The following is a 12,330-nucleotide window of genomic DNA, read 5'->3' on the forward strand; positions in this document are numbered from 1 at the left end:
AATAAGAAATTGGAGTGCTGTGTGTTGTTTTGCCATGGTGATAAGCATGGAGCACTCTGGCTTGTATTGTAGACATGTTGCTAGAATGGGCAGATTGCATTTTGTGGTAACTGATCCGATCGATCGGCACTCTGACGATTACTGAGGCAAAGTCGTTTTGTACAATTGATATTCTTGGCTCTTAACTCTTTTGCATATGTCGATGTCCTGGTCTTCTAATGATGTCTGACTTTTGCTTCAAAGCTATTTGTTTCCTACTTGTGAAATAACCTGAACTAGATAGTCTCTCTAAGCTCTTAATTCTATAAGTTTTCTACATCTCCTCAGTTGTGCTCATTTAACTAAAACTCCAGTGACCCTTGAATAAAATATGCCACCTTTTGCTTTCAAGCGTTATCCTCTTTATGGTAAGCTGTCATACTTGAGAACCTTGAAGGTGCTTAGCAGTGTCATTAACTGAGCATGCTCACAAACCCAGTTTGTGGTACAGGCTGTCCCTGTTCTTGTCATGCATAATACGGCTTCTTTTATGTCATTTACCTTTCAGTCCATCACGTTACATGATGTCCTTTAGTTGGTACCATTGTCACTGCCTGTCTGACTAATATCAGGGTTGGTTTTTTTGTTTTATTTATTTTTTTGTTGTTTTATTTTATTCTGAATTTTCTTTCTTTAACCAGCAGTAACCCAATTAATGCAAACTGGTAAATCTTCCCTATCCCCTTCGGGATTTTTTGGATAAATTTTTTCTGGGGCTCAGTGTTTTTAAAGTTGACTTTAAGCATTGCTCTTAGAAAAGTATGGTCACTTGTCGCTTAACTGCTTACATGATAGCTTTTGATTCCTGGGCAGGAGATTGCATACTAAGTTCCATGAAATGGACTCTCAAAATTGTGAGATCTCGGTTTTACCTCTCATTTTGAAGGACCGTGGTGGGATTAAAAAGTAGTAGGTTGATTTGTCTACGTTCTCCATTTCCCATGTGAAGAAAATGTCTAAAATTTTGTTATGTTGATTACTCCCACATAGTAGCTAATTGTAAAGACATTCGTCTTTATTAATGTCTACGTTATGTCTAAAGATAATGATTACTAAGCAATGTACGTGTGGCTCTATTGATAAATGTTTTTGATAAGCATTACTGTATGCAATTAGCCTGACAAGTGTGCTAATACTTCCCTAAAAGTAGACTGTTAATGTAATTGGTATTTTCATACTAATCATGTTTTGAACATTAATTATATTTTCTGACTACAGGCACGTGACACAAGCTGACCTCAAGAGCTCCACGTTTTGGCTTCGAGCAAGTTTTGGTGCTACTGTTTTTGCAGTTTTGGGTTTTGCTATGTACAAAGCATTGTTGAAACAGCGATGATTAAAAAAAAAATGCCCTACCAAAAACAAATACTTTTATGTATTTATGTATGCTTTAAATTCTGCTAGAAATATTGAGATATTTATACATGCAGAGTTACTTTATTAATATTTGTAATTCATGCATAAGAGTATTTTAATGATAGCTATAACTGCAGTATTGGCTAGCATATGAAAAGAAAGAGCTTAACAGCCAAACTCAAATGGCTAAGTTTCAGAGGCCAAAAGGGAATATTTTGTAAATAATGTACATATTCAGGCAAGATATGGTCTCCCAACCTGAATTCTAGAAATGATGTTTCTAGATGTTTCTATGTGGTATCGTTAGTGTTCGGTTGGCTCACTCTCCTAGGTCTAAGTCAGCTCCGAGATTGTATTTACTCATGGATCAATTATTTATTTCACATTTTACTCAGAATGATCCTTTGGGTTCTTTAAAGAACACGAGGCATAATTTGCCATTTTCTCTCCATTTTTAAGAACGGAGGAGTCCTGGTCAGCTCACACCTCTCTTTCAGTCACTTGTGGTAGGCCAGCCTCGAAGCTGTCGTGCAGTCTAGAAAGTTGCCTGGCTGAGTGAAGTGCTTCTTGAAGGAAGGAGTAAGTTAAAGGCAGTTAGCGGGGGCGTGACCCATATGATTATGTTGCTTCCTTTGTCTGTATGTAGAATTTTATAGCCCTTTCAATCAAATGAGAAAAAAGATTTGTATATTATCAATGTTTTTAGTTTAAATAAACAGTCGCCATTACTACTACTGAATTTCCTCCCCCAGTGTATGTCATTCTCTAACGGCCGTGTCTATGATAGTGTCCTACAGTGGCTGCATGTGTCGTAATGTGTTCTCCAACTGGCTAGGATAACCCGGAGGCAGCACTTTTTTAAATGATAAAATAAATCCAACAAACATAAACTCTCATGATAAACCTATTTTTTTCCATCTTCAATCTTTTCGAGTATTTAAATAAATAACTGCTGTGTACCGTGACCTTGAGTTTTCTTGTCTTACGAAGTCAAAATTCCTGTACAGGTGTGAATGAAATCCTCTGGTTTCTGTCTTTCTTACCTTGAAAATTATTTTTTGTTCAAGCAGATAATACTCATTAGGTAAGAAGACCAGTATGATTTGTATGTAGAAGAGGACGTCTCTTTGAAAGCTGTGGCAGATCTGTTCTTCGTGGAGGCCAGTTGTGTTCTCCCACATACACCTAGCTCACGTGGTTTCGGCTGTGACATATGTGTTTATCCGCGCCTCTAACATGGATTTTTTTTCTTCCTTTTTGCTGTTCTAATGGACATCCAAAGATCACACTCCCTGAGGAGCTGAAAACAGCGTAACTTATGAGCTCTACACTTGTAAAATGACCTGTGCCGTATTTAGCTGCGTACTTCCCTGTCCCCCCACTTCCCATTTCTATTCTAAAATTGAGGAAAGGGAAAGTTAAGCAGAATCTGATGACTCCTCGTTTTTCGTCTTCTCCAAGCCTCCTGTTTACATGCGTCAGTTACACAGCCTCCAATGAGTCAGTTCTTTTCTTCCAAGTTCTTCCCTGTTCAGACTCAAATGGATACACTTTATAGATTGATATGTTTGTGAGAAACTGAGGAAGGTAGTTTGCCAAGATGTGAAAAGTGATGTTTATATATGTAGACTTTTCTCTCTCATTCTTTTCATTCGAAGCTCAAGTGTCCAACTGCAAGAAGACCAGCCGCACCCCTCCCCCGCCCCCGTCTCACCTGCTTTTGACCCGTCCCCCCTACTAAGCCCAGCAACCTTCTAGTCCTATCAGTGAGTGCAGGGGGGCAGGCTTGCAGGGGGAATGCTCCCTGGTTTCTCCTCTGTAACCTACAGGGTCATGCACATATTTTCTTCATTTCACATTCATTTTAGAGACCAGTTAATATGAGGAAATACGTGAATAAATAAAGTGATAGGCTTCTGGCTTTTATGGTTTACTCGCAGAAGATGCAAGCTGTAAGAGCACCAAGGGAAAATGAGGAAAAGTAGGAACTTGAGAATTGGAAAGAAAATTTTGCACTTTGCACCAATGGCATCCTGTCTTTAATGGATGGTTCTGAGGCTGCTTGCTACAATATTTGTTTTTCCCCAAGATTGATTGATTGATTTACTGGGGAGTGGATGGGAGCAGACTCCCTGCTGAACACAGAGCCCAGTGCAAGGCTCAAACTCTCGGCCTGAGCCGAAGTCAGGAGTCAGATGCTTAACCAACTGAGCCACCCAGGCATCCCTGCTTGCTGCAGTATTTTCTTTTTTTAAAGATTTTATTTGACAGAGAGAGAGATCACAAGTAGGCAGAGAGGCAGACAGAGAGAGAGGGGGAAGCAGGCTCCCTCCTGAGCAGAGAGCCTGATGTGGGGCTCAGTCCCAGAACCCTGAGATCATGACCTGAGCCAAAGGCAGAGGCTTAATCCACTGAGTTGCCCAGGGGCCCTTGCTGCAGTATTTTAAGGAATAGTGAGGCAGTCATGTGAAGAAACATCACTTCAAATGTTTGTGGTTCTGTGACATAATGTAGTAACTTAGCCTTACTTAGCACATCAGGGGGCTCTTGCTTCTTGCCATTCATATGTCTTTTTTACATTTGACCCCAAAATGAGTAATGTCCCACATTGCCGGAGCTTATACAGTAGAGGACAGTGGGTGTCAGGAGCTGAGGGGCACATAATCCTCCCGAAATGGCCTGTGAAAGAAGAGGTAGGAGGGCTGTGGGTATCTGCGCATATCTGTACATTACCCATCAGGGGGAAAGCGCCAAGGAGAAGACATACTGATGAGCCGGTCCTGAATGAAAGGAGAATTTTTCTGACCGGAGGGAAGGCAACAGAATGACTAGGGAGAACAGAGGTAAGTGCTCAAACTGCATAGAGTATAAATCTTTCCTGAGGAGGCCCTGAGAATTCAACTGCTGTTAGCTTTGGTGCCCCTCTTGTCTGAGTTGTACTAGTAAAAAAGTCAACATAAAAGTGTCTTTAAAATATATGTGTACAAATCTTGAGTATGTGACCGAGTTGTCACGAACGCATTTATTTGGCATCATCCTTTCAATTTTAATAGTCTTTGTGCTTTTAGGAAGCTGATTTGGGACTAGGTCCTTTCTGGGAAGCAGAACGTCAAGATGCTAAATTTATTTAATGTTTAAGGGTTGACGGTGCTCCACTCAGGTAACCTGACTGTTCCAAAAACCTCAGTCTCCAGATTTCACAGCCCTACTTGTTAAAACCTCTGAACTTGTAATTCTTGTCTTTTTAACTCTGTTTATCAAAAGTCCATCTGTGAGAATGAATGCCTGTTAACCCATTTGGGCCTCAGCTTTGTTTCCACTTCCATCTCTGACCTGTGAGGATCACAGTTACGAATCTGACATTTCTTTAGTGCATCCTAAATTTAAAAACTCCAGTGGCACACACAAACTATTCAGAACCTTTTTCCCTGTTATTTTTGACTCAGAAAGTATGGACACTTTTACCAGAAAGCAAGATTTTGACATCATTAGGAAGCACTTCCTAACTTCCTAATGTCTTTCCAGTTTCTGGATGTATTTTCCAGTGACAGTGTTTTGCTCTGTAGATTTTATCTTCTCCTTCAGCGTAGACCATTGCAGAAGTCAGACAGGGAAATTGAGAGCTTCCCATTCGTTCTGGGTTTAAAAGCTGTATGTCGGGTGTATACTCACAAGGAGGCATTGCCAGTATTATCTTTATACATGCACACTGGAAAAATCAAATTCCACATGATCACTTTTTCCTCTTTCAGGATTTTCTTATTTGTGGTCTATATTTTAAGTCTTTTATAATCAGACAACCCTTGAAAGTTTTTTGTTGTTTTTTTTTTAAAGATTTTATTTATTTATTTGACAGAGAGAGATCACAGTAGGCAGAGAGGCAGGCAGAGAGAGGGGAAGGGAAGCAGGCTCCCTGCTGAGCAGAGAGCCCGATGTGGGGCTTGATCCCAGGACCCTGAGATCATGACCTGAGCCGAAGGCAGCAGCTTAACCCACTGAGCCACCCAGGCGCCCCCCCTTGAAAGTTTTTATTAGAATGATGTGGGTATGTATGGGGTAGAATAACTTATGAATCACAAACTTTTTCTGTAAAGGGCCAGATAGTAAATGTTTGAAATTTTTGCTGCTCCTCCACTCTGTCATAACAGGAAAGGAACCACAGACAAAAAATGGGCATGACTGATATTATTTATAATATGAATATAAATAATAAATATTCATTATATATTTATATATTTACTTTATATTTCTATATTTCTGTAATAAATATAAGTATTTATTATTTATTTTTAAAGATTTTATTTATTTATTTTAGAGAGCATGAGCAGGGTTAGGGGCAGAGAGAGATGGAGCGGCAGACTACCCGCTGAGCAGGGAGCCCGATACGGGGTTCAGTCCCAGGACCCTGGGATCATGACCTGAGCCGAAGGTGGGCACCTAATCAATAGCCACTGAGGTGCCCTGCATGGCTGCATCCTTTTAAAAAAAAAAAATTATTTTAGAGAGTGAGCGCACCTCTGAGCAGGGCAAGCGGGGGTGGGTGGTGCAGAGAGAGAGGGGAGAATCTCAAGCAGACTCCCCAATGAGCAAGGAGCCAGATGCAGGGCTTGATCTCATGACCCTGAGATCGTGACCTGAGTTGAAACCAAGAGTCAGATACTTAAGGGACTAGGCCACCCAGGTGCCCCACCATGACTGCATTCTAATAAAACTTTGTTTATAGGCATGGAAATTTGAATTTCATGTATTTTCATTTGTCACAAAAAAAATTTTTTTATATTTTAACCACTTAAAAACAGAGAACCTACCTTAGTCCAAGGGCTGTATAAGAACAGGCCGTGGGCCCAATCTGACCTACGCCTGGTGTAACTGATGAAAATATAGTAATAAATGCATAGCAGGTTTTACTAGTAATTAAAAAGCAATTTACCTGATTGTTTTGGAATTTGAAAAGGTAAATACTGTATTGTATTCATGTTTTATTTGTAGAGAAACTAAGATTGGATCTATAGGAGGTGTTTCCTTTGTTTCACTTTTGCCCATGGTGGTGTTCACCAGAACATAAGGCTGGGGCAGGGCCAGGGCTCATCTTGGAGGGCAGCGTGGCCTAAGCAGGTAAAGAGGACATCAGTTTCACTTCTTCTGAGCACTCACCCTGGAGCTGTTCTTTTGGTACTTAATCCGTGTTTGTTTTCCATTTGTGAAATTGTGTAATTAATTGCACACCTGGAAGGTAAAAGAATCCTACAAGAGGGGCGCCTGGGTGGCTCAGTGGCTTCAGTGTCTGCCTTTAGCTCCAGTTGTGATCTCAGGGTCCTGGGATCACCTGTGTCAGGCTTACTGCTCAGCGGGGAGTTTGCTTCTCCCTCTCCCTCTGTCCCCCGACCCTGTTTGTTTGTTCGCACCCTCTCTCTCTTTCTCTCAGTAAATAAAATCTTTAGGAGGAAAAAAATAAGAATTCTACAAGAGTGGTGAGTTTGACCTCTAGTTAGCGAGGCAATCAGCCCCCTGTGTGCATGACAGTGTGATAATGCTTCTTATTTCTTTGGATATTAAAGTCAAAATATCAGAACTAAAATGGACTGAGGTATCACCTAACACCATGTTTTTATAGAATAAACAGCATGAAGAGTAGGAGTGACTTATACAGAGCCACACCGTTAGTCTGTGCCTGAGCTAGGTTTGGAACCCAGGTCCTGACTCCCAGTTCGGTGTCCTCCCACTGCAGGAGCCAGCCCTTGACAACTTGACTTGTTTTTTTCCCTTTGGGAAGTTTGCAATTTGTTCAGTTTTTTGGTTTTTTTTGTTTTTTTTTTTTTAAAGATTTTTTATTTATTTATTTGACAGAGAGAAATCACAAGTAGATGGAGAGGCAGGCAGAGAGAGAGAGGAAGGGAAGCAGGCTCCCTGCTGAGCAGAGCCCGATGCGGAACTCGATCCCAGGACCCTGAGATCATGACCTGAGCCGAAGGCAGCGGCTTAACCCACTGAGCCACCCAGGCGCCCCAGTATGTTCAGTTTTTAAAGCCAGGCCTAAGAAGAAAAAGTCAACAGCGTTTTGACATTTCCATTGCCAAGAAGGGTTAAAGTGGGCAAAGCAAATTTTCTGGAAGACTTCCAGCTCCTCTGAGGTATACTGCCTTCACTTCTGGGAGCTGTCACCAGGTGTCTCTTTAGAGCAGTGCAGGTTTGGCCATGAGATTTCTTTCAGGGGTAGACAACTGAGGGAAGTAAGGCCGTTAACCACTCTTTTAAAATGGTTTTTGCTTACTTGTCCTTAAATTGTTAATTTAAAAAAAATGCTTTCTCTTTTTATTTATAAGTATCAAAGTACTTTGGAAACGAGGCTTTACCAGAGGGGAAAACTCCTAGAATAACATTTTGTCACTGACTTAACTCTTTTGACCTTGGCTTCCCTCCTTGGCCCGTGGGATTTCTGAGTCCAGCCTCCTGCACCCCAGCCAGTTCCAGAAGCGGCTGAGCGTAACACATCCAGTTACTCTTTTTACTGATTTCCCTCTGAGATCTCTTAACTTGTCCCCCAGATTCTGGAAGCATGGTTACCGTGCTGGGGAACTTGTAAGGGATGGTTTTCAGGCCCCACCTCCTACCGAATGACTCAGAAACTTGGAAATTGGGGTCCAGCAAAATGGGTGTTCACAAACACCAAGGCCCCCCCCCACCGGATCCTGACACCTGCTGAAGTCAGGACTGCCCACTGGACATGGGGGGAGTCAGAGTCATTCAACACATGCTCTTTGCCTTCCAAGAGGTTACGGTGTGCTGGGATAGCTAAGTAAACAGGAGTTAAAATTGTTTTCCACAGAGTGATTATGCATCTGTTAAGTAGGTTAGCAAACTTAGGTCTTTCTTTTCTATTCATGATACCTTCAAATCATAAGTGGTTGACAAAACCCTGCAGACCCCAGCTAGACCTTGTTTGCCCCCCAAATTTGCACTCTCCCATCCAACTACGCCCCAGAGAGATCTTTCTGTTCTAACAATGCACCTCGCTCACACTTGTGGCTGCTTTGCAGATGCTCCTTCTAAAATCCTGCCCTCGAAGCTCCTTATCCTTTAGGTCTTGGGAGGGTTGAGGCCTGGCTGCTGGTGCCCAGGATCTAAGTCTTGGTGTTTAGGATGCATCTGTCCACTTTACCCACCTCTTCACAGCGTGGCTTCCTAGCCCTGACCTGTGTTTTGTTCAGAGACCATCTGGTCTACCCTCTCTAGAGGCTGCATTAAAGGCCTTAAGCAGGGGAGGGATGTGTTAGGCAGGTGTCTGCACATTGGTCTTTCCTCTGCCACCGAGGAACTGAGCCTGGAGTAGCTCTCCGACTCTGTCCTGCCAGACTCTGCCTTGTTGGCTGTGTACTGAGTCACAGATCTTTGCCTCACTTAATCATGCACCTGCCTACTCAGAATACCCCGGGGAATACGTGTCCATCTCCTGTGTCTGACTTAATTTTCTTGATTTATGCAACCCTTTCTATTTATTTATTTTATTTTTTAACATATACTGTATTATTTATCTCAGGGGTGCAGGCTTACACAATTCACAGCACTCACCACAGCACATACCCTCCCCAATGTCCATCCCCCTGCCACCCCATCCCTTCCACCCCCTCTCCCTTCCAGCAACCCTCAGTTTGTTTCCTGAGATTAAGAGTCTCTTAGGGCTTGTCTCCCTCTCTGGTTTTATCTTGTTTCATTTTTCCCTCCCTTCCCCTATGATCCTCTGCCTTGTTTCTCAATTCCACATATGCATGAGATCATATGATAATTGTCTTTCTCTGATTGACTTATTTCACTTAGCATGATACCCTCTAGTTCCGTCCACATCATTGTAAATGGCAAGATTTCATTTTTTATGGCTGCCTAATATTCCCATATATATATATGGAATATTAAGAATAAGATGCAGTATATATATATACTGCATCTTCTTAATCCATTCATCTATCAGTGGACATCTAGGCTCTTTCCATACTTTGGCTATTGTGGACATCTCTGCTATAAACATTCAGGTCCACGTGCCCCTTTGGATCACTACATTGTATCTTTAGGGTAAATACCCAGTAGGGTAGCTCTATCTTCAACTTTTTGAGGAATCTCTATGCTGTTTTCCAGAGTGACTGCACCAGCTTATGCAACCATTTCTTGACAAGCAGCTGTACTCAGTCACTGCCGCACTTGTGGGGACACTGACGAGCGGGTCTGGAAACTAAGTGGTCTCTTAGTGGTGTTGCAGGAGCAAGAGTGTAAAGAGTATAAAGGCATGGACTTAAGAGCTAAGGTCTGAGTTTGCATCTCAACTTTGCCACGTTCAAATTACTTGACTTTTCTGGTTCTGTCTCCCCCTCCCCATAAAATGAAGACTGGGATCATTGTGTGCATTCACTGAGATCTGTCCCTGTTTTTGTTTTTGTTTTTTTTTACCTTCCTCCTTCCCCGAGAGAATAGTCCCCACAGCAAACAGCACTTGTTGGCAAGGGTCTTCTTCTCCTGTTTGGAGAACTGGAGAGGCCTGGGTGACAGCCAACATTTTTCTCCTGTGTGTATCTGAGAAACGCCTTGACTAAGTTGTCTTGAGTTTCGGGCCCAGTAAAATGTCCCTTAGCCCCCACTGCCTTGGCAGGTGGCACAAATAACTGAATTTCCAATCTTGCTGGCTACTTTGTCTTTTTCAGTCTCTGGCTGGCTATTAGACCTCTGCCGAACCTCTCCAGGGTTAGTATTCTCCAAGGTTCTGTCCTCAGTTCTCTTAGCCTACCTATACTCTGTCTCTAGATGATCTCATCGAGCTCCTTGGCTATTTTTATTTAACTTTTTATTTCAAAATAGTTTGAGACATTTTACAAGTTACAAAAATAATAATAAGATTTGCCTGTCCTGGGCGTTTCAAATAAGCGGAATCCTACAACAAGTGGTCTTTTGTGACTGGCTCTTTCACGTACCATAATGTTTTCAAGGTCCGTCTATACTGCGACACATATCAGTATTTCATTCCCCTTTTTTGGCTGAATAATATTCCACTCTATGGACAAACCACATTTTGTTTATGTTATCAGTTGAAACTTTTTGTTTTTACTTTTTTCATAACAATTTTTATTTTTTTAATTTTTTTTTAAGTAAACTCTACATCCAACTTGGGGCTTGAACTTATGACCCGGAAATCAAGAGTTGCATGCTCTAAGCCAGGCACCCTTTATTTCTTGGCTACTATGAGTAATGTTCCCTTGAACATTTGTGTACAGATATGTTTTCACATATCCTTGGGTATATACCTGGGCGTAGAATTGCTTGGCCATCTGTAATTCTGTGCTAATATTTTGAGGAACTGCCAAGTGGTCTTCCAAAGTGGCTTCGCCACTTTATTTCCTCAGCAGCAATTTATGAGGATTTGAGTTTCAACGCATCCTTGCCAATGCTCGTTATCTGTTTTTTATTGTAAACATTCTAGTGAGTGTGAAGTGATATCTCATTGTGATAGTGACTAATATTGATCTTGCCCAGAATAGTTCTTAACTGTGATACTTGCCACATTTTCTACTTCTATCATTTCTTCTTTTATTAATTTAGATTGTACTGTTATAATTTTTTAAATTTGTATTTATTTATGGAGCCCAAATTGTATTTATCATGGAGCTCAGAATGGGGCTTGAACTCACAGCCTCACAACCTGAGGTGAGATCAAGAGATAAAGACTGAGCCATCCAGGGGCCCCCAATTTCATTCTTTTTTTGGATGAATAGTATTCTGGGGTGTGTGTGTGTGTGTGTGTACATCTTCATCAGTTCATCCATTGGACACTTAGGTTATCTCTATATCTTGGCTGTTACAAATAATACCACAGTGAACATGGGCTGAGTGTATCTTTTTGAGTTAGTGTTTTCATTTGCTTTGGATAAATACCCAGAAGTAGAATCGCTAGATCATACGGTAGTTCCATTTTTAATTCTTTTTTTTTAAAGATTTTATTTATTTATTTGAGAGAGAGAGACAGTGAGAGAGAACATGAGCGAGGAAAAGGTCAGAGAGAGAAGCAGACTCCCCGTGGAGCTGGAAGCCTGATGCGGGACTTGATCCCAGGACTCTGGGATCATGACCTGAGCCTAAGGCAGTCGTCCAACCAGTTGAGCCACACAGGCGTCCTTCCATTTTTTTTTTTTTTTTTTTTAAAGATTTTATTTATTTATTTGAGAGAGAGAGACAGTGAGAGAGAGCACGAGCGAGGAGAAGGTCAGAGAGCGAAGCAGACTCCCCATGGAGCTGGGAGCCTGATGCGGGACTCGATCCTGGGACTCCAGGATCACGCCCTGAGCCGAAGGCAGTCGTCCAACCAACTGAGCCACCCAGGCGTCCCGCGTCCTTCCATTTTTAATTCTTTGAGGAACCTCCATACTGTTTTCCACAGTGGCTACACCAATTTTTTTAAGATTTTATTTTATTTTTAAGTGGTCTCTACACCCAGGGTGGGGCTTGAGCTTGAAACCCTGAGATGAAGAGTCACACACTCTATGGGCTGAACCAGCCAGGAGCCCCTATGGCTGCACCAATTTAAATTCCCACCAACAATGCTTCAGGATTCCCTTTTTCCCTCCTCCTCACCAGTTCTCGTTACTTCTTGGCTTGTTGATAATAGCAATTCTAAGGGGTATGAGGTGATACCGCATTGTGGTTTTGATGTGCATTTCTCTGATGATGAGTGATGTTGAACATCTTTTCATGTGCCTCTTGGTCAACTGGGTATCTTTGTTGGAAAATTGTCTATTCAGATCTTCTGCCCATTTTTTAACTGGATGGTTTGTGTTTTTTGCCATTGAGTTATAGGAGTTCTTTATGTGTTTTGGATATTAACCCCTTATCCGATATATAATTTGCAAATATTTTCTCCCATCCTGTAGGCTGCTGTTTCATTTCCCGTTGATGGCT

The 12,330-nt window shown here is 41.8% G+C and overlaps 1 protein-coding gene across 8 annotated transcripts in view; it reads left to right on the forward strand.

Moving 5' to 3' along the window:
* Positions 1-2,360, forward strand: part of RHOT1 (ras homolog family member T1) — a 93,266-nt gene extending 90,906 nt beyond the window's left edge. For all 8 annotated transcript variants that reach the window (XM_044248371.1, XM_044248374.1, XM_044248372.1 and 5 more), the window contains one exon: positions 1,258-2,360. In XM_044248371.1, the coding sequence (XP_044104306.1) occupies positions 1,258-1,375 (118 nt within the window). In that variant the 3' untranslated portion in view covers positions 1,376-2,360. The remainder of the gene's footprint in view (positions 1-1,257) is intronic.
* The last annotated feature ends 9,970 nt before the right edge of the window (positions 2,361-12,330 follow it).

This window comes from Neovison vison, chromosome 5 (genome assembly GCF_020171115.1).
Source record: "Neovison vison isolate M4711 chromosome 5, ASM_NN_V1, whole genome shotgun sequence".
NCBI lineage: Eukaryota > Metazoa > Chordata > Mammalia > Carnivora > Mustelidae > Neogale > Neogale vison.